The sequence below is a fragment of the Cyprinodon tularosa genome, unplaced genomic scaffold, assembly GCF_016077235.1.
Source record: "Cyprinodon tularosa strain WSP-4 unplaced genomic scaffold, ASM1607723v1 ctg43, whole genome shotgun sequence".
Classification (NCBI taxonomy): domain Eukaryota; kingdom Metazoa; phylum Chordata; class Actinopteri; order Cyprinodontiformes; family Cyprinodontidae; genus Cyprinodon; species Cyprinodon tularosa.
The window spans coordinates 1,582,710-1,600,779 of NW_024039152.1; the positions used below are offsets into that span (position 1 = coordinate 1,582,710).

Consider the following 18,070-nt stretch of genomic DNA (forward strand, 5'->3'; position numbering starts at 1 on the left):
AGAGCTCAGAAGAACATTCGGCTAATTAGTGGATATCTTGTTGTGTGTTATCTGAAGGCCTCTAAACTCTTTGCACATCGACACATAAACTGGAGTACAGGAAACCTGGTTTTAGTTTGCAGTTCTCGAGAACTTCTTCAAACAGTGCTTTCTGAGAAACTGCAGAGTAATAACATCAAACTTTTCTTCCAGGGAGTGTTTGTCACACATTTGCATGTTGGATGCATCCGGTTCAGTGGTGTTACGGTAAGTGTCTTAAAAACCATCAGTGGCACAGCCTTTCTTTCTGTTCAAACATGCTCAACACACGTGCCACACAAACAGCGGTCCCCTGCCCTTTAAAGTTTGACCATGGGGAAGTTAGAAGAGTGAGGCTCAAACAATGTAGTGAAAAAGCAAAATCAACAAGTCCAACCTTTTTGAGGTAACTTAGTCTGATCTCAGATTTAGATTTTGTTTTTGTATGAGCAGCTAAAAACTGCTTTGACAACAGGATGATTTCAAAGTTTACAAGTTTTATATATATAAAATCAGTTTTTGTGTTCAACACTGGTTTTATGGTAAGCAGGGTCGCAATTCCTTATCTTACTATGCAAAAAACTGAGTTACACTTCACCCCTTATTTTGTTTATGAAATACATAAATAAATAGAAAAAGTTTTTAGCTTCTAGGGCTTTTATAGTACACCACAGAGCAGGATTTCTTTCTCTATGTTCTTTATGTTTTATGTTGGTGGTGTATAAATTAGAAGTATGTCAAATAAAGGTGAAAATCATAGACATTTTAAGATAAATCCTATTTTCAATTAGGTTCAAAGGTGAAAAATAACAGTGTTGGACGAGACTCCAGTTTAGATTACTTTTAACTTAATGTAAAAGAAATGTGACACAAAAAAATCTACAAAACCTGCAATATATGCTACTTTTGCATCATTGTTTTCCCTCCATTGTCTCACAGGGTAATGGATTCAAATGTATATTTTCCATGGCAGAAAACATAATTAAAGCTGTGCATTTTGATTTTCTTTAACATAAGCCTTGCTTTTGCTTTTCCTCCAAAATATGCTAAATCCATTTGTTTTGCAGAAACAGAACTGTGTTTGAGGTATTGGTTGAGGTTTTGCAGGCAGTAACAACGTTTTCTATGACAGATTTTCTATCATCCTACTTATTAAATTGTAAGTTTGTAAGACTGCCCTCCTTGAACCGCGATCTTAACATGGTGGACGGGTTTCAGTGCCTGGATGATCCCAGAAGCTATGTTGACTGGAGCTTAAATGCCCCTGGTAGTTTCCTAAGGCACACATCTCTGGGTGATAGGAAAGAAAGGTTCAAAACTCCCTTATGATGACTATAAAATACCCAAACTGTATGATTAGTGCTCCTTCAAGGGACATCAAACCACTGGGGGACTTTAACATCCACATGGGAAATGACTGGGAGACCTGGAGGGGTGTGATTGAGAGGAAAGGACCCCCAAATTTGAACCCAAAGTTGTATTATTGGACTTCTGTGCCAGTCATATATAGGCCTATGACGTCAATCAGTGCTATTGTCACCAGGACACCCTAGGTCAGAGGTCGATGATTGACTTTGTTGTCATATCTTCTGAACTTCGGCCACATGTCTAAGACAGTCGGGTTAAGATAGGGGAGGAGCTGTCCACAGATCACCAGCTGGATACGCTGGAAGTGGAGGAATCTGGACAGATACAGCGGGCACAAGTGAGTAGTGAGGGTCTGCTGGTTCGTCTGGTGGAGCCATCGGTCAGGGATGTGTTCAGTTACCATAACCAGTTTTTTGTGGTAAAGAGAGAGATATGCAAAATGGTAAAGCTCTTAATTTACTGGTCCTACCCTCACCTATCATCATAGACTATGACGCATGACCGAAAGAGGGAGATCCTTGGTACAAGCAGCTGAAATCAGCTTTCTCCCCAGGGGGGCTAGGCACGCCCTTAGAGATAGGATGAGGAGCTTGATCACCTGGGAGAGACTTGGAATAGAGACTCTCCTCCTCTACATTGAGATGTTTGGAACAGTAAACCTAAAAATGTCTGTGAACAGGAAATATATATATATATTCTTCCCAGTGTTTTAATGTCATTACACTGTCACAAGTACAGAGCAATGAAATTAACTCTCTGCATTTCACCCTTCCCCCTGGGGAGCAGTGGGATGCCATTGTGCTGCACCCGGGGCCAGGGGCACAGATAGGTTTTTGAAACTGTGGGGGACAGTTACTATAGGGCTTGGTCGTCGTGACGTAAGCACTTCGCGTCGCCGCCATGTTGAATGCGTCTTTTAAAGCGGCTCAGACTACTGCCTATGACTACCGCATACTGTACTCCCTCTCAGCCGTGTTTTAATTTGATTAATTTCACCTTAACTTGATTTCAACCATGGTAAACCGTTGCTGTATTGTGGGCTGTAACAGCTCAACACATCATCGCCATGGGAACAACATAGAAAATGGGTTAACTTTCCACCGCTTTCCTGACTGGAGGCGTAACCATGGAGACCAAGCATCAGAGATAAAGAGTCGTCGGCTAGCTTGGATCGCAGCTGTAAGACGACCGAACATAACTTTCCACAGTATTCCAATGTCATTGAGAGTGTGTTCCCTGCATTTTCATTCTGGTAAGTTAAAGATGCACGGTTTTATTTTATAGCCTACTTTGTTTCTTTCCTTCAAAGTTGGGATCTTTTACGGGAAAATAATAAAAACGGCAGCGGGAAAATGCTCAAATACGTGAGAAACCCGGAGGGTTGGCAGTTAACGTTACTAACTACATCTTTGAAACACATAGCAGCTAGTTAAAAGTGCATTACATGCGTGAGTGGTTGTTAGCACTAGCGGTTAGCAGTTGCTAAACTAGCAGGTTCCAGAGCCCGTCTGATCACAGCTTACCTTCGTACGGATTACTGTGTCCGCACTGTTTGCTGGCTTTATGATCTGCAGCTCCTGAACCCATCCATTCATGAACTGCACATGAGACTCCAAGGACTTGTAGCTTGGGAACTGTTTTGAAGTATAGGCGCTCACTCATCGGTGCTCCACTCATTGTTTGGAACTTTATATGGATCCAAATGATTAACAATGCTGATTTTGTCACCATACCGGTCCCTGGCTTCTCTATTTAATGTGTCCCGGTAAATTCCAGATCCTTTTCGGGATTTTAACATCTTTTTTCTCTCTACTTCTGTCTCTTCTTTCAACAACAACGTTGTGTCAGAGCTATGCTTACGTTTGCGTAGCAGTCAGTATGGCTGCGACGTCCCACAATGCAACGTGGATCCCGAGCCCTATTACGGGCTATTACTCAGCTATGACAACCCATCAGTCTTAATTGCCCATCATTGCAAGAAAATAACATGTATTGGTACCAAGTACACACCAAACATGCCACATGACGTGTGAAAAAAAAAGGTTTTATTTAAACATGGACTGACTTTAAGTGCAGGCTGTAAACACACAGAAACACGAACAGCAAAGCCTACATATATACAAAAACAAATTTGTAAATAAGTACTTTACATGGCTTTTCAATAAATGGCCTCAAATGAAGAAAGTTGTGTGTCTACTTTGTCAAGGACTCTGTAGAACTCCACTTTGTGGTACTCCACAGCAGATTCTGGCCTGTGTGCAGGTGCTGGCCCAGAATATCTCTTTGGGGGCCTATGTGTTCGAGATAGAGCAATGGGCTCTAGAGACAGCTTCTCAGCCATATCCACTGCTTCCTTAAAGACTGCCTCAAAGTGGGCTGGCTTTTTTTGTCCCGTAATCTCTCTTGGACAACTGAGACTGCAGAGACAATGCCCTCCAATGTCTGGGTGCTTTTTTGGAGCGATGTATTCAGCACTTCCAGTTCGCTCATTACATCTAAGGCCAGTGAGCCCCAGTAGCCCCAGTTTCAGTAAAATCTCAGGCTTTTAAATGTTGTAAAATCACCCATAAGTTTTAGGTGTTTTAGTCCTTTATAATTAAATTTATACATTCAAAAAACATAAGGAAGTTATTATCAACGTCTCACTCTACTTTACAGCTTTGTATTAACATTGCTTTAATGTGTGTTATTGTGTACAGCTGGGGATGCTAAGGGCCACGTTAATTATATATTAAATAATTTACTGTTCTGTAGTTTAAGCAATTGTCATATTTGTAACATCACTAGTCTTTCCTGTGACATGCACCTTTTATTTATTTATATATACACACACACACACACAAACACACATATATATATATATATATATATATATATATATATATATATATGAGAGAGAGATTCTTTCCTCCGAGTTACAGTGACATAGACAAACTTGAAGATACATGACATCCTCAAATTTCTATTCTATTAAAATTTCTGTATCTGTATAATGGGTCTGTTCTATATGTTGTCTTCTCAATTCAGAGGGCCCCATGCCTGTCTTTGCCTAGGGCCCCAAATTTCCTAAATCCGCCCCTGTGTAGTGGAATTTGTCTAGCTTTGAAGTTTGTTTTTCTCATGATTCAACCTGTAACAACCTAAACCATTTGGCTTGGCATAAATACGGATTCAAGTAGCCTACTGTAGCCTACACATTTCTGAAAGACCCCCAACAACTCCAGAAAAAGTCGGAACAGTCGATTTAATTATAAATAAATAAATGCCAGTCGATTCCCCCTGCCTCCCGCCTTATAACATTGGCACCTCTCTTCACGCTATTCTCACTGACCGTCTCTACTCTTTTTTCCACGGCGACATCGAACAGACAACCAAAAAAATGCAAAGTGATATGATGAACAGTTTACTTACAGTTGGTGCTTTTCGAAAAAAGGATGCAATTGTTTTCTGTTTTTTCGGTTTGGCTGGCCTCATGTTGATGTCCGGACTCCGGAATTGGGAACTGTCCCGCCACTACTGTCTGTCTGAGTAACCATGGAAACCAGGCTCGAGACGTAAACGCCAGAGACAGGATAACTTTTAGATTAGAATCTCTACGACGCAGGCAGCCTGCAGTTAAACAAAACGATTGCCCGTCTATGATCTGACTGTTTTATGTTGTTGTTGCAAAGCAGTAAATTAGAAAAAGCTTTTTGCTTTTCTGTGAGTTTCGCCGTATGTTTTTTTTTTTTTTTTTTTTTTTTTTTAATAAAAGTGGGGGGGACGGATTGAGGGTCATTCGAATCTGTGTACGTCAGAACACCCCTGACGTACACGCTATCTGCGCCCTTGCCCGGGGCCCAAAGTGGCAGCCGTGGGAGTGGGGCTTGAACTTAGAACCTCAGGATTCCAAGTCCAATGCCCTAACCACTAGGCCGCCACTCCCCAAAGCAGGCATTAATGTGAAGCTCAAGTGGTATTATGGTCTGTTTTAAAATGACCACATTCCAAAATGTTAAAGCATGTATAACATCAAACTGGTCTTTTAAGTTATCTTAAAACTGAGAAAAAGTATGGCACCTAGGAATGCTATGGTAAATGCTGCATTTTGGGATCATCGTTGTCCTGAAAATGTTACTAAACACAGTTGTTTAACAGGTTAAGCCCTTAATTCACAAATCTTCTGAATTGTTATGCAGTCACAAGTAAATTACAAGCTCAAAACAAGCAGGCTAGCCTTTGGAGGCACGTCTGCTTGCACCTCTGATATTATTCATTCAGATATATCTTATTTACAGGTTATTAAAAATAAGTTAGTTTTTTCAAGATGACTGTTTTTAATGTTATATTAGAAAAGTCTTGCCTGTTTTCCATTAGTATTTGCTAAAGCACAAATGAGTTTTTGTCAAGTCAACACAATTAGGGTCTTTTATCATTACAATGGCTTACTTCTTTAATGTGGGTTCGACTGTCACAGCAAGGTGGCCTGAAAATATTGCTTTCCTAAAAGTCACAGCGACTTTGTTATGTATACAAACTGCAGCTGATCACACCCAGGGTGAGATTAGTTTTATGCAGATAATGTTTTTGCTATGCAGAAATGAGTAAGTTGGTTCTTTTGCTTAAATGCAGCAGTTTCTGCACGATTGAGGCTGCTGAGAGCACCGTAAGTTGCTTTGATGGTGTGAGCTCACAGTGGTACTCATTGATAAGTGCATGAGTGATTAAGAATCACACAAGAATACTCAAAAAGTGTTCAATCTTTTTTAGTTTTTTTGTTTTTGAAAAAAATGCAGGGGTTAAAAAAAGTCGTAAGTTGCAACATGTCCTCCTGTCACTAAACTCACTAACATCAGTGTCTGTCAGTCATGTTATGTAACTGTATCCCTAGAATCAGGTCAGCATGAGGCTCATTTGGAACCTAGCTTAGTACAACATTATAAAAAAAAGCTGATACAAAGGAACAGCTATTAGACTCAACCAAGTAAAATATATTGCAAAATTTGTCCTTTCAAAATGTACCCAGTTTTTAGTCTTTTTTAGTTCGAACCTAAGAGGTTGTATAGATTAAATTATATTAAGTAATCTAGAATTCACTATGAAGAATATGACAAAGTATTAACATGCAATTACATTAAATTCTACATTGGCACTGTGTTTCACACAAAAGCAATCGTTTCACAGTGTAAAGCCAACAAGAATTAATCTGTTGATTTAATTTTTTTTTTTTTTGTGGTCACTGAATGTTTTGCAATGAGAGATACGGTTGCCTTTACAAAGACGTTAATTGTTGAGTTTGTTGACTTAAGGTTTCACTGTTATACTCAAGTCTAGGATTTCAGCAATTTTTGGCTGCAATGTTTTTTTGGTAAATTTATTCTTATGCCTTTTAAAATAATAGTGTGGAAATAACTACCGTATTTTATTATGAGATACATTTGACAAAGTATCACATACTGTTGTACACACCAAGTGAAAAGTGACAAGTGGTTGGACTGAAGTTACCAACACTATGATGCAACAACTTGATGCGCTCATGTTTTTTTATTTGTGTTTACAACTAAGCAACCAAACATTTCAGTTTAGTATTGTTTAATGATCAAAGTCAGGGGCTACTGCAAACAAGACCAATTGTGGTGCACATATTTAAAAGTCGCTGACACACTTTAGCATATAGGAGTGAATGTGGAGGGTTTTTTGGCCTTGTGCGTAAAGTATACTCCCCAAGAATTTTAGCTTGGGGGGTTTTTGGGTTTAGTACTGATATCAAATTCCATAGACTTTGAATGCCCACACCTGCACAGCAGTTAGCACGGCTCCTCCCGAAAAAGGGTAGCGTGCTTTTCTTTTTAAAGGGCCCTTGGGCTGCAGGAAGAGGTAACTTTTTAAAACATTCCCATTTGGTTTTTTAAATCTTTAAAATATCTGTATAAAACGCGATTTTATTTTTATATTTTATTGTAGAAACGGGGATGTAATCGGTTACAGGGAAAATTTGCTGTATTATTGTGTTGAAGAATATCCGGTGAGTTCAATGAACCGTGAATGAAATTTAAAATTTTTTGAGATGTAAAACCAGTCAGGATATAATGTTTTGTAATATATGTAATTTTACTAGCTCTTTTGATTTATTGAATGCATTAGCACAGTGAGAAGGAGGCTAACACACCCCCCATGTGCTCTTCTAAAAAAGAAAATGCACTTTCAAGCTAGCTACATCTTGTGTGATGTTGCTGTAAAACCCCCACAAGGGGTTAACGTAAAATTAACCCTTCATAGGTGTCCTGGATTGTTTTTTCCAGATACAAGTATTGACTACTGACCATAATGATTTCTTAGACAGTGAACCACATGTAAATTGATAATTTTACTTTATATTTTTGTCTGTATAAATGTGGTAAAAACCAATTTATATTATGGTGATTACATGATTTATTTTCCAATTGAAGTAATTGCTCTGCACATTTGTGTGCAGGCTGTTTTTTTTTTTACATAGTTGCAGAATCTGCTGTTACAGCTGAGCGGTTCATTGTATGGACTGGACTAGACTCCACCAGAGATGTTGATGCAGAATGTTCCCAATGTGAATGCCATCCGGTTCCCTGGAGGGTGGTAGGAAAAAACAAGGAAACTTAAGGATTTTTCTTCCCTTTCTTTCTGCGGATTCATAATTTTTTTCTTTTCTGAGATCTCTGACAATTTTTGTTGTTACTTTGTTTAATTTTTTTGATCAGATCTGATAAAACCACTTGATGCATCAGATTTATTTAAATTCAACTGAAATGGACAATTTTTTTTTCTGGTGCACTTATGGACCCTGGTATATCATACTGATACAATTTGTCAGACTTTTCTGATGTACTGCTCAAAAATACTATGAATTTACAGTATCTCTCTGTTTGGTTAACAGACGCTGTTCTTCTGGAGTTTCCGTAGACAAGTGTCTCTGATGTGCGCACGGCCATCAGACGAAAATGTAACAATGAGCAGTTCAGCCAAAAAAAGGAAAATAATGTGTGGTGGGCGTGTTTTTGTATGGTGCGAGGGTTTAGGGGTGCAATAATAAGGAATGTTGTTTTTCATTGTTCAGTATTCCTCTGCGTTCTTTAAAGTTTATTTGTAATGTTTAGGTCTGCTGCCTGAAATTGACATATTTCTACAAAGTGTACTAAAGTACCAATATTTGAAAATGTGTTGTAAGTTTTATAATGAAAATGGTTAACGTCGATATGTAAATGTTTATACATTCTGAGATAGTACAAGTTATATTATTTGTAATGTACTATAATTTGGACATGTTTCAAATACATTAAAGTATATTTTTTCATCTGCACGGAAGTATATCCACAAGTCTTTCAGCATTTAGTATACTGTTAATACATTTGCAAGAATGTGCAAGGTAGAAAGTAGTATAGCAATGTAATGATAAAGTATATTTACTATTAACTGCAAAGTATGCTTTTTTAGTAATTGGAATAAGCCAACAGTATAATTAAGCATATTATTACCACAGTAAGAGTATATTAAAAGTATAAAGCTTATATATTTTTAAGACACTAACAAATCATTTTTAATGTAGTTATAATACAACCATAGTGCACTTTAATTTGACTAATTAAGCATATATTAGTACATATAAACTCATATACTTAAAGTATACAAAATATACTTTAAGTTGTTCCACTTTAGCACATCAAAGTACACTAAATACACTTCAAGTTGAGCTTGTCCACAATTTAATTACAATTAAAATATATTTAGTACAAAATTAGTTGTTCCAAAATAGCATCCTTCAAGTTAACTAATCATAAACACACTTAAAGTATAGTAATGATTAGTGTGCCTTCAAGTACACAAAAGTATGCTAAATTTTAGTACACTTAGCACATTTATTTTTCAGCAGGGCAAGTAAATTACAAGCTCAAAACAAGCAGGCTAGCCTTTGGAGGCACGTCTGCTTGCACCTCTGATATTATTCATTCAGATATATCTTATTTACAGGTTATTAAAAATAAGTTAGTTTTTTCAAGATGACTGTTTTTAATGTTATATTAGAAAAGTCTTGCCTGTTTTCCATTAGTATTTGCTAAAGCACAAATGAGTTTTTGTCAAGTCAACACAATTAGGGTCTTTTATCATTACAATGGCTTACTTCTTTAATGTGGGTTCGACTGTCACAGCAAGGTGGCCTGAAAATATTGCTTTCCTAAAAGTCACAGCGACTTTGTTATGTATACAAACTGCAGCTGATCACACCCAGGGTGAGATTAGTTTTGCTCATGCATGAAATGTTTGCTATGCAGAAATTGAGTAAAGTTGGTCTCCTCTTTGCTTTAAATGCAGGCAGTTTTCTGCACGATGAGGCTGCTGAGAGACACCTGTAAGTGCTTTGGAAGTGGTGGGAGCTCACAGTGGTACTCATTGAATTAAGTGCTGAGTGATTAGAGAATCACCAAGAAACTCAAAAAGTGTTCAATCCTTTTTCTAGTCTCTTTTTGTTTTGTAGAAAAAAAAATATTGCAGGGGTCTAAAAAAAGTCGCTAAGTTGCAACAGTGTCCTCCTGTCACTTAAACCACTAACCCATCAGTGTCTGTCAGTCTTTGTTGTCAACTTATCCCCTAGAATCAGTCAGCCTGAGGCTCATTTGGAACCTCAGCTTAGTACAACCATTAAAAAAAAAGCTGATACCCAAAGGAACCAGCTATTTAGACTCAAACCAAGTAAGAAATATTTCAAAATTTCTCCTTTCAAAATTAACCCAGTTTTTTAGTCTTTTTAGTTACGAACCTAAGAGGTTTATAGATTAAATTTATCATTAAGTAATCTAGAATTCACTATGAAAGAATATGACAAAGTATTTAACATGCATATTACATTAAATTCTACATTGGCACTGTTGTTTCAATCCAAAATGCAATCGTTTCACAGGTAAAGCACAACATAGAATTAATCTGTTGATTTAATTTTTTTTTTTTTTGTGGTCACTGAAATGTTTTGCAATGAGAGATCGGTCTACCTTTACAAAGACGTTAATTGTTTGAGTTTGTTGACTTAAGGTTTCAATCTGTTATACTCAAAGTCGTAAGATTTCAGCAATTTTTGGCTGCAATCTTTTCTTTGGTAAATTTATTTCTTACTGCCTTTTTAAAATAATAGTGTGTGAAATAACTACTCGTATTTTAATCATGAGATACAATTTGATCAAAACGTATACACATATCCTGTTGTACACACCCAAGTGAAAAGCTGACAAGCTGGTTTGGAACTGAAGTTACCAACAGCTATGATGCAACAAACTTATGCGCCATGTTTTTTTTTGTTTGGTTTTTACAACTAAGCAACCACAACTGTGTATTTTAGGGGAAGAATTTACCAGAAACAGCTGATATTTTGCAGGATCAGATCCACTCACAATGCTCAGGTTCAGGCTTGTCCATGCAGGCAGCATTTGCACAGTGGCCTACCTTTTGGTCGTTCACAATCAATGATTTACTAACAAAGCGCTAAGATTACAGTTGCCTCCTCTTTAACCTAAACCTCCTGCCAAACAGTCCTGTCAGCCCTCAGCATTGTACCTTTCTGTTGTGACCTTTGCATATTAAATCGGGATTTCTGAGCCAGAGACCAGCTCCAGTGTAGAGTTGCTCTTTTTAACCTGTGCTCACCATGTTAGGGTGATGGGGGTTGGGAATCATAACTGATTCAGATGGCAAAAACAAAGCAAAGCGCTGATATGAGGTACATTTGAAATTAATATCTAAAATATTCCTACACATTCTAACTTTTGAGACCATATCCACAAAAAGAAACAGTTAATCTCAGGTCAAGCAGGAAAAATATTTAACAAAATTGAATCGCCCTCAAGTTAACTTATGCAAAATTAAAACCTGCACAAGTTTAGCTTTGCAAATTAATCTGCTGGTAACAGTTTACCTGCAGGCCTTAGGAGCTTTTGCATTATTGCATTTCTCATGGACGTAAAACACAACCCAAAAAGATAGCTATCGTTTATAAAACTCCTTCAAAGGAGCAAATCAATACGTAAAAAAACAAACATTGTCTTGGTTGAAAAACACAATAAGGGGCAGAGACATGTCGGTAGACCAAGAAATTGACATCTACATGTCAGAAAACCCAAAGCAACATAGATGGAAAATTAAAAAGCGCAACAAAATAAACACAACACAGTTGGAAAGGAATAGTAGTCAGTGATTGTAAGTTACTAAGAAATTGTACAAAGAAAATAATCCAAAATTGATCATCATTGACACCAGAACCAAAGAAAACAGTGTTTAGTAGGCTGAAGAAAAGTTCTCCTCTTCAGGACCAAATTGCAGACAGACAGATGCTGAGCAGAGTTAGCTGAAAAAGATTAGAAATAAGGGTGAAAAGATTAATTGAGTCACATTTCAATGTATGTACTGTAGGTGTGTTTTGAGGCTTTAAAGTTGATGAGTTCATTATAGATCAGAATGAATTAGCTAATTACCACACACTTTTATATATTTTCACACATGGTTATTTTTGTTCTTGGTGGGTTGTGCTTAAAAAATTGTGCTCTATGGCTTTTTTTTTTTTTTGCACTTGATACATCATCAGAAGCAGGGTGTGGGTTGGAAAGTTAGAATAACTATGTGAATATTTTTTTTCATTTGGTTTTATTAGCATAAGCTCAAGTGGTGGCCTAGCGGGTAGGGCATAGAGCTTGGAATCCTGAGATTCTGGGTTTGAGACCCACTCCCACAGACTGCAAATCTGGGTCTCTGAGCAATACCTTTAACGCCCGATTGCTCAATGCCAGCCCACTGCTCCCAATGGGGAAGGGTTAAATGCAGAGAAAATTTTCTCCAATGTGAGATCAATAAAGATTGATTATTTATTAAAATACTCTTACTTAATGCAAAAAGGTTTCAGCACCGACCACTGCTTATCCATGACATTTTCACAGCTAATAAATCTTCCTGCAGTCATTTTGATTATAAAAAGGAAATTGTTCCTTTGTGATTTGGTTCCCTACAAATCATCAAAGCCCATGAAGCACATTCTCTTACATAAAAAGCACACTGGAAAAAAAAAAAATTTCAACCACTCTGCTGGGATTTTAAATCTCTTTAAATGCATAACTTTTACCCATGTCTCCCCATTCCTAGGGTGTCTATGTAACTTTGGACTGCAGGACGCTGCCTCCCATTGCAAGATGACAACTGAAAAACTCTTCAGCCTGCCACTAAACATCTACCTCATCATCCTGGGCACTGGCCTCTTCATCCTCATGCTTAGCCTCATCTTCTGCTGCTACTTTTTCAGGTACAGATTTACAGAAGAGTCAGAGTTTTGGTGTTCTTTGAGCAAACAAAGTTAGGCTTTGCATTTCACTGTTTAATACAGCTGACAGCCTATATATCTTTTGCTATCAATAACTCTAAAATAAGGATGCATTATCTATTTCCTACTTTGGGCAAATGTTCCATATTGTACCAAAAAAGCTCCGTTTATTCATATATGTATTTCCATGTCATGGCTTTTTATGGCTGGTGTTTAAAGCTTGGAAATTGTCAGGATTGGTGGAAGTTAATTGAAGACCTAAATGTAGAGATGAGGTGACAGAGATGAGTTCTTGCAGATTTAATTTAAATTCTGATGGCAACAGAAGCAAATCCAAAAACCAAAACATAACAGAAAACCAAAAACCCAGGAGACGTCAGGGAGAAACACACATGGGGAGCAAAGCAATGATAAGAAACCAGCACTCAGGAACTGCACAGCAAGAGTATACATTTGCGACAGAACAAAGACTGGGGTAATCAGAGCAACACAAAAAACCTTACTGCATAAATACTACTAGAAAACAACTGCAATAACACAAAACGGAAAAGAAACAATAACCAGGAAAACACAGAATTACCTAAAATGCAAATGAAAACTAAAAAAGAAACTCAAACAGAACCCAAAAAGTTCTACAAAGGGCAGGATCATGACAGAAATAAATAAATGATCCTATAATAATCCTATAATCCTATAACAATAATGCTAATATTCAGACACTTTCCTTAACACTTTCCTGACTCAGCTGCAGCCCAGTCGTGTTGAGGGAAATTACCTTACAGGTTGATACATGAATTTGACATTGTAAAAATTCCAGGAAAGCTTGAAGTACTCGACACCTCCAGCTGATTCACCTAGCTTGACAAGACTTGTCTGAGTAAAGAGATGTAACCTGGTTTGCACGGCAGGAATGCTTTAAGGTGAAACACTGGAAAGCACTGTGTGAGCTTAAAGGAGAGGGCAGATTGCATAATAAAAACTCTGAACCCGTCATGACTGAACACCTGAATCAAAACAGGCCAAAACATCAAATCGAAGAGTTTTGTTTTTCAAGAATCTGGTTTGAATCCATTTTCTTTCCTTCCTGCCTGTTGCCAATTTCCACTATGGATGCAGACTCCGTCCATCCTACTTCCTGCTATTTCTCTCCTCTATCTTTACTTCTGACCTTGCTCTTCCTTCCAACTTCCTGTTAACTTCAACTATACTTTTTTACCAGGCTCTTTCTGTCTGTTTCACCTCCAACTATCAACCATATCTCTCTGTTTCTCTGCCTTCTGTAACGGCTCAGAAAGTAGGACCCAGAATTCAGGCAAGACAGACAGTGGAATAATTAAAAAAGCGTTTATTCAAACAATGACGGAACAGATCTGCAATGGTAGTGGCTGCAGTGGCTAGGGCGTCTGAGTTATGTCTATCAGAGATTAGTGACTACAATAATCTGACGGAGGATGATTATGAACATGTGAGTCACTAACCTGGTTTGACAATTCAGTCCATGCCCAGAGAACGAGGATGACATGACGCAGCGGACGCTGCCAAAGAGTTGCCGATGCTGAAGCCTTGAAGGCTGCAGAGCTGACAGAGGATCAGATCCAAGCTGATGAAGAAAGGCAGGACAATCCACAGGGCAAAGTCAAGAGAAAGATCCAGGTTCAATCCACAGAAGAATCCGACAGGAGTCCAAAGACAGGCCAGGCATACAGATCAGACAGGAGCAGAATGGCTCAAAGGTCCAAATACAAAAACGGATAATCAGGCAATCAGAACACTATTAGAAACACTAGAGAACTCTCAAGACCAAAGACTCAAGAATAATCTGGCACTGATAGCTGGGACTAAGGAGTTTATATAGGAGCTGAAACAGGTGAATCAGATGAGGAGTGATGAGAAACAGGGCAGAGCTAGGCATGTTAATGAAATGAGAAAGCAAGCCAGCCATCAGTGAACTATTGTGAACTCTTGAAACAGCACTGTGATTTTGTTGTGTCTTTACAGACTGAGAAGACAAGGTGCGAGAGAGCACTATGGCTACAATGAGGTAACATGTTATTAGTGTTTATTAGTTATTAGTGTGAGGGATTGCATTCGAGTCAATGAGTCGATAGAATCAACTGGTTTTCCTTAGATAGAAAACTTTGAATCAATTTGACTGGATGATCTGGTGAACTGTAAATTGCATTGAGATGACATGTGTTGTGAATTGGCTCTATATAAATAAACTGAACTGAATTACTGTAGCCATTTTGCCTGGTCTCTAAATACATATGTGTTCCTTTACTTTTCTGTAAGGTAAGCTAATGGGATTTACGTATTTGTCTTTTGTCATTTACAGGTGGTTTTGAAAGGGGCAGGAAAGAAACTGAGTCTTCTTGGTGTAAGTTAAGTTCCTGTTGCAAGCTAAAAATGTTAGTCCTCCAAGTTTTGGGGTTTCTTTTGTGTTTCTTTGTGTTTTCATTATTTTCAAGTCTATCAGTCTATCTATGTTGAAAAAATAGCGATACCCTGTGTTGTTATATTAGCCTATCATTCTGTTTTTAGTTCTTTGTGTATTCTTGTGTTCAGTTCTTTCCAACTTTTAATCCATTTCTGTTACATCTGTTTACTTTTTCCCATTGGTTTAATAGTCTAACATTTCAATTCAGTAAGGCTATATTAATTAGTACTCCTTCTTAAGTCATCCAGCTTATCCCCTGCCTCAGCTGCTCAACCTAATTCTCTGATTAACACACCCACATCCAATCTCATTTCTCAAACTTCCTCTGTAATGAAGTTCCCTGTTACTCATTGTTCTTTTTTGGATCTTCTGTTACAATTTCTGTTGCTTTCTGTTTTGTTTTGCAGTGATTTAACCCCGCAATCATGTTTGAATTTCAGTCCTACTCCAAATTCAAATCATCGCTCAGCCTGTACAAAAGAATTTTAGATAAGCAAAAACCACACATCTAAACTTTTTAGTTATTTCTCAGGCTTATTTATGAGCAAATTCAGATAAGTAGGTAATTTCTTGTAGCTATTTCCTGACAAAGAGTAACACCCATCTCCCGACAAGTTCTCCATGTCTTTTATGTTTTAAAGAGTAGCAAAGAGAAATAGGCCTGAAAGTCACCACATATTCACGTCTTAGGAGGACACCTTAGGAAGACATGATGTGGCGGATAGGCATAGTTTTTCTTACTTGGTGTCGGTAATAATTAAGATCACCTGTTTTGCTGACCTGAGGAGTTTTATCTGGATTTCTATTTTTTGCTGACCGCTTTAAGCTTTGGATGTTTTTCATTCTTTTTTGCCTTTGATCACGGCTAGTTTTGAATTGCGAGCTTGTCCACAAAAATTCCCCTATTCAGCCTCTCTACGGCTAACTTTGTTTGACTGTCACCAATACAGGACTTGATGGATCACTAATTTAGCAGATTGTTCAACTTAAATTTTTTTATAGATATAATTTAGGCTTTTATTATTTCTGTTTATTGGGGATTAACGCTTCACTTTTATTTTTGTTCACTGAATTGTTTTCTTGTGTTTTCTCTTCTCAGCAAACATGTGCAGTATGTTTGGAAGAGTTTCGCTGCAGGGAAGAGCTTGGAGTGTGCCCATGTTCACATGCTTTTCACAAAAAGTGAGTTCTGTTGTAATGCTTGTTGACTGTTGTGGTTTTGTGACAACTTAAGACTGTTTAAAAGCCTTAAATACAGAGTTTTGCATGCCTAAATAATGTTAACTTGAACATATTTTTTAAGTGTCCATTGCATACTAAACTAACCCCTAAAAACACTCCACATTGCACTAAAAAACCTGAATAAGTTCAGATACAGAATACTCTAAATGTTTGTGGAGACCGATTAAATAAAAGTTTTTGAGTAAGTAAGTTTGAAGTACTTATATATTTTACAGCATCTACATCATGATGTAAAACATGTAAGTAACTCAACCTTAAATATTCTTACTTAGTTACGCAAAATCTTTAAGGTAAACAGTTTCCACAAAGGTTTTAGTATTATGAACTATTTGCTTTTGCTATATTTTCATTGGCAAATTACATCAGATTTCTTGGGCTAAGCTGTCTAAACTTTACTTAATCTTTAGTAGCTTAGATTTGCATATCTCTTGCAGAAAGAGCTTTGATACTAATGCTCTTAATCTATTTTTTTATTGAGTTTTACGCAAGCTTTTATGCTTCTTTTTTACAGATGTCTGCTAAAATGGTTAGAAATCCGGAGTGTGTGTCCAATGTGCAACAAGTCAGTTTGTCGAGTCCAAACTGAACCCCAACAAACAGCAGAGCAGCCACAGAGTCTCTCGGAGGTCTGATAAAGGAGCAATGATGGGCAATCTTCATTCAGCTGAACTGACTCACTCAGAGTTTTAATTAATTATTTCTCAAATGCAAATATTTCTTTAAGGTAAAGCTGCTCTTGCAGAGATTTTTAAGTGAATCTCATTAGGATTAGAAGAACATTCCCCCCCCCCCCCCCCCCCCAAAAAAAAGTTAGACATATGAGATGATACTAAGACATTTTAACAAAACTCTAATCTGAGTAAATTAGTCGAAGTATGACTGCCTCATAAGTCAGCAAGGGGACCAATATTGCACCTGACACATAGCCAACCTCAGTTTGTTCATTGCAATCTCATTTTTTTCTGATCAGGTTGATTGGTAACAAATTAACATCACCGATTTTAAGCAAACTAAAGTTTCAGTGTCTCTAGAAAGGTTTCCTTAACCTAAAAATGACTGAGGTGCACCGAATAGACCCTATTATAAACTATAAACTAATTATGAACTTTGTTTGAGGAAGTACATGTCAACGTCAAGTTACAGGTATTTATAATATTGAGAACGATTACATTCTCAGTACATGGGCTAATGCTAATACTAAGTGCCTTAAAGTCATATAAGCATAATTAAAATTATTTTGTATTTCAACCCGTTTAGTGCCAGCAAAGAGGTTAAAGCAACACTGTGTTTTTTTTCTTTTTTTATTAGCTTAAGTTGAATTATATCAAATTATCTTTCAGGTCAATATACAGCACTTGCGTGTATCGACACTCCATGAGGGCTTCTTCTCCTTTGAAACTTGTCTGTGTAACTTTAGAGCAGAGGTCTTCAACAGGGGGTCCTCGAATCCTAGGGGGTCGACGGAGGTACAGCATGGGGGTCGCCACACTTTCGATTGATTAGACTTTTTTTTATATTCCCCCCTGCAATTTTTTCCACTAATTGAAATGTCTTTGAATACACATTAACATGAATTCAACACACTGTAGTGGAGGAGGCAGAAGATGTCTTTCAGTCATCAATGCACACATTGAGCGACACACAGGAGCTCTTTCAAGCTGGGCACCGTTTCATTCACAACACCTGTAAAATCAACAAGG

At 37.5% G+C, this 18,070-nt stretch overlaps 1 protein-coding gene and 1 long non-coding RNA gene across 3 annotated transcripts; both read left to right on the forward strand.

Moving 5' to 3' along the window:
* The first annotated feature begins 86 nt into the window (after nt 1-86).
* On the forward strand, nt 87-17,033 carry LOC119792723 (RING finger protein 122-like). 2 transcript variants are annotated; one of them, XM_038299481.1, is made up of 7 exons: nt 114-246; nt 9,709-9,745; nt 12,517-12,673; nt 14,690-14,732; nt 15,027-15,068; nt 16,228-16,310; nt 16,882-17,033. In XM_038299481.1, exons 2-7 carry the CDS (start codon nt 9,724-9,726, stop codon nt 17,000-17,002), a joined length of 468 nt encoding a protein of 155 aa, XP_038155409.1. In that variant the 5' UTR covers nt 114-246; nt 9,709-9,723; the 3' UTR covers nt 17,003-17,033. The 2 variants fall into 2 exon arrangements, with proteins under 2 accessions (XP_038155408.1, XP_038155409.1); XM_038299480.1 differs by lacking the exon at nt 9,709-9,745 and having other exon boundaries at nt 87-246.
* LOC119792725 lies at nt 7,797-8,369 on the forward strand. The gene is made up of 2 exons (XR_005282022.1): nt 7,797-7,977; nt 8,276-8,369. It is a non-coding gene; the product is annotated as an uncharacterized LOC119792725 (long non-coding RNA).
* Nucleotides 17,034-18,070: the final 1,037 nt, after the last annotated feature.

Excerpts from the sequence above, each read along its gene's own strand:
- LOC119792723 (XM_038299480.1), top strand. The coding sequence starts at position 222 with ATGCATCCGGTTCAGTGGTGTTACG. Across the intron at positions 14,733-15,026 it reads AGCACTATGGCTACAATGAG|GTGGTTTTGAAAGGGGCAGG; the intron begins GTAACATGTTAT and ends TGTCATTTACAG. Across the intron at positions 16,311-16,881 it reads TCACATGCTTTTCACAAAAA|ATGTCTGCTAAAATGGTTAG; the intron begins GTGAGTTCTGTT and ends TCTTTTTTACAG.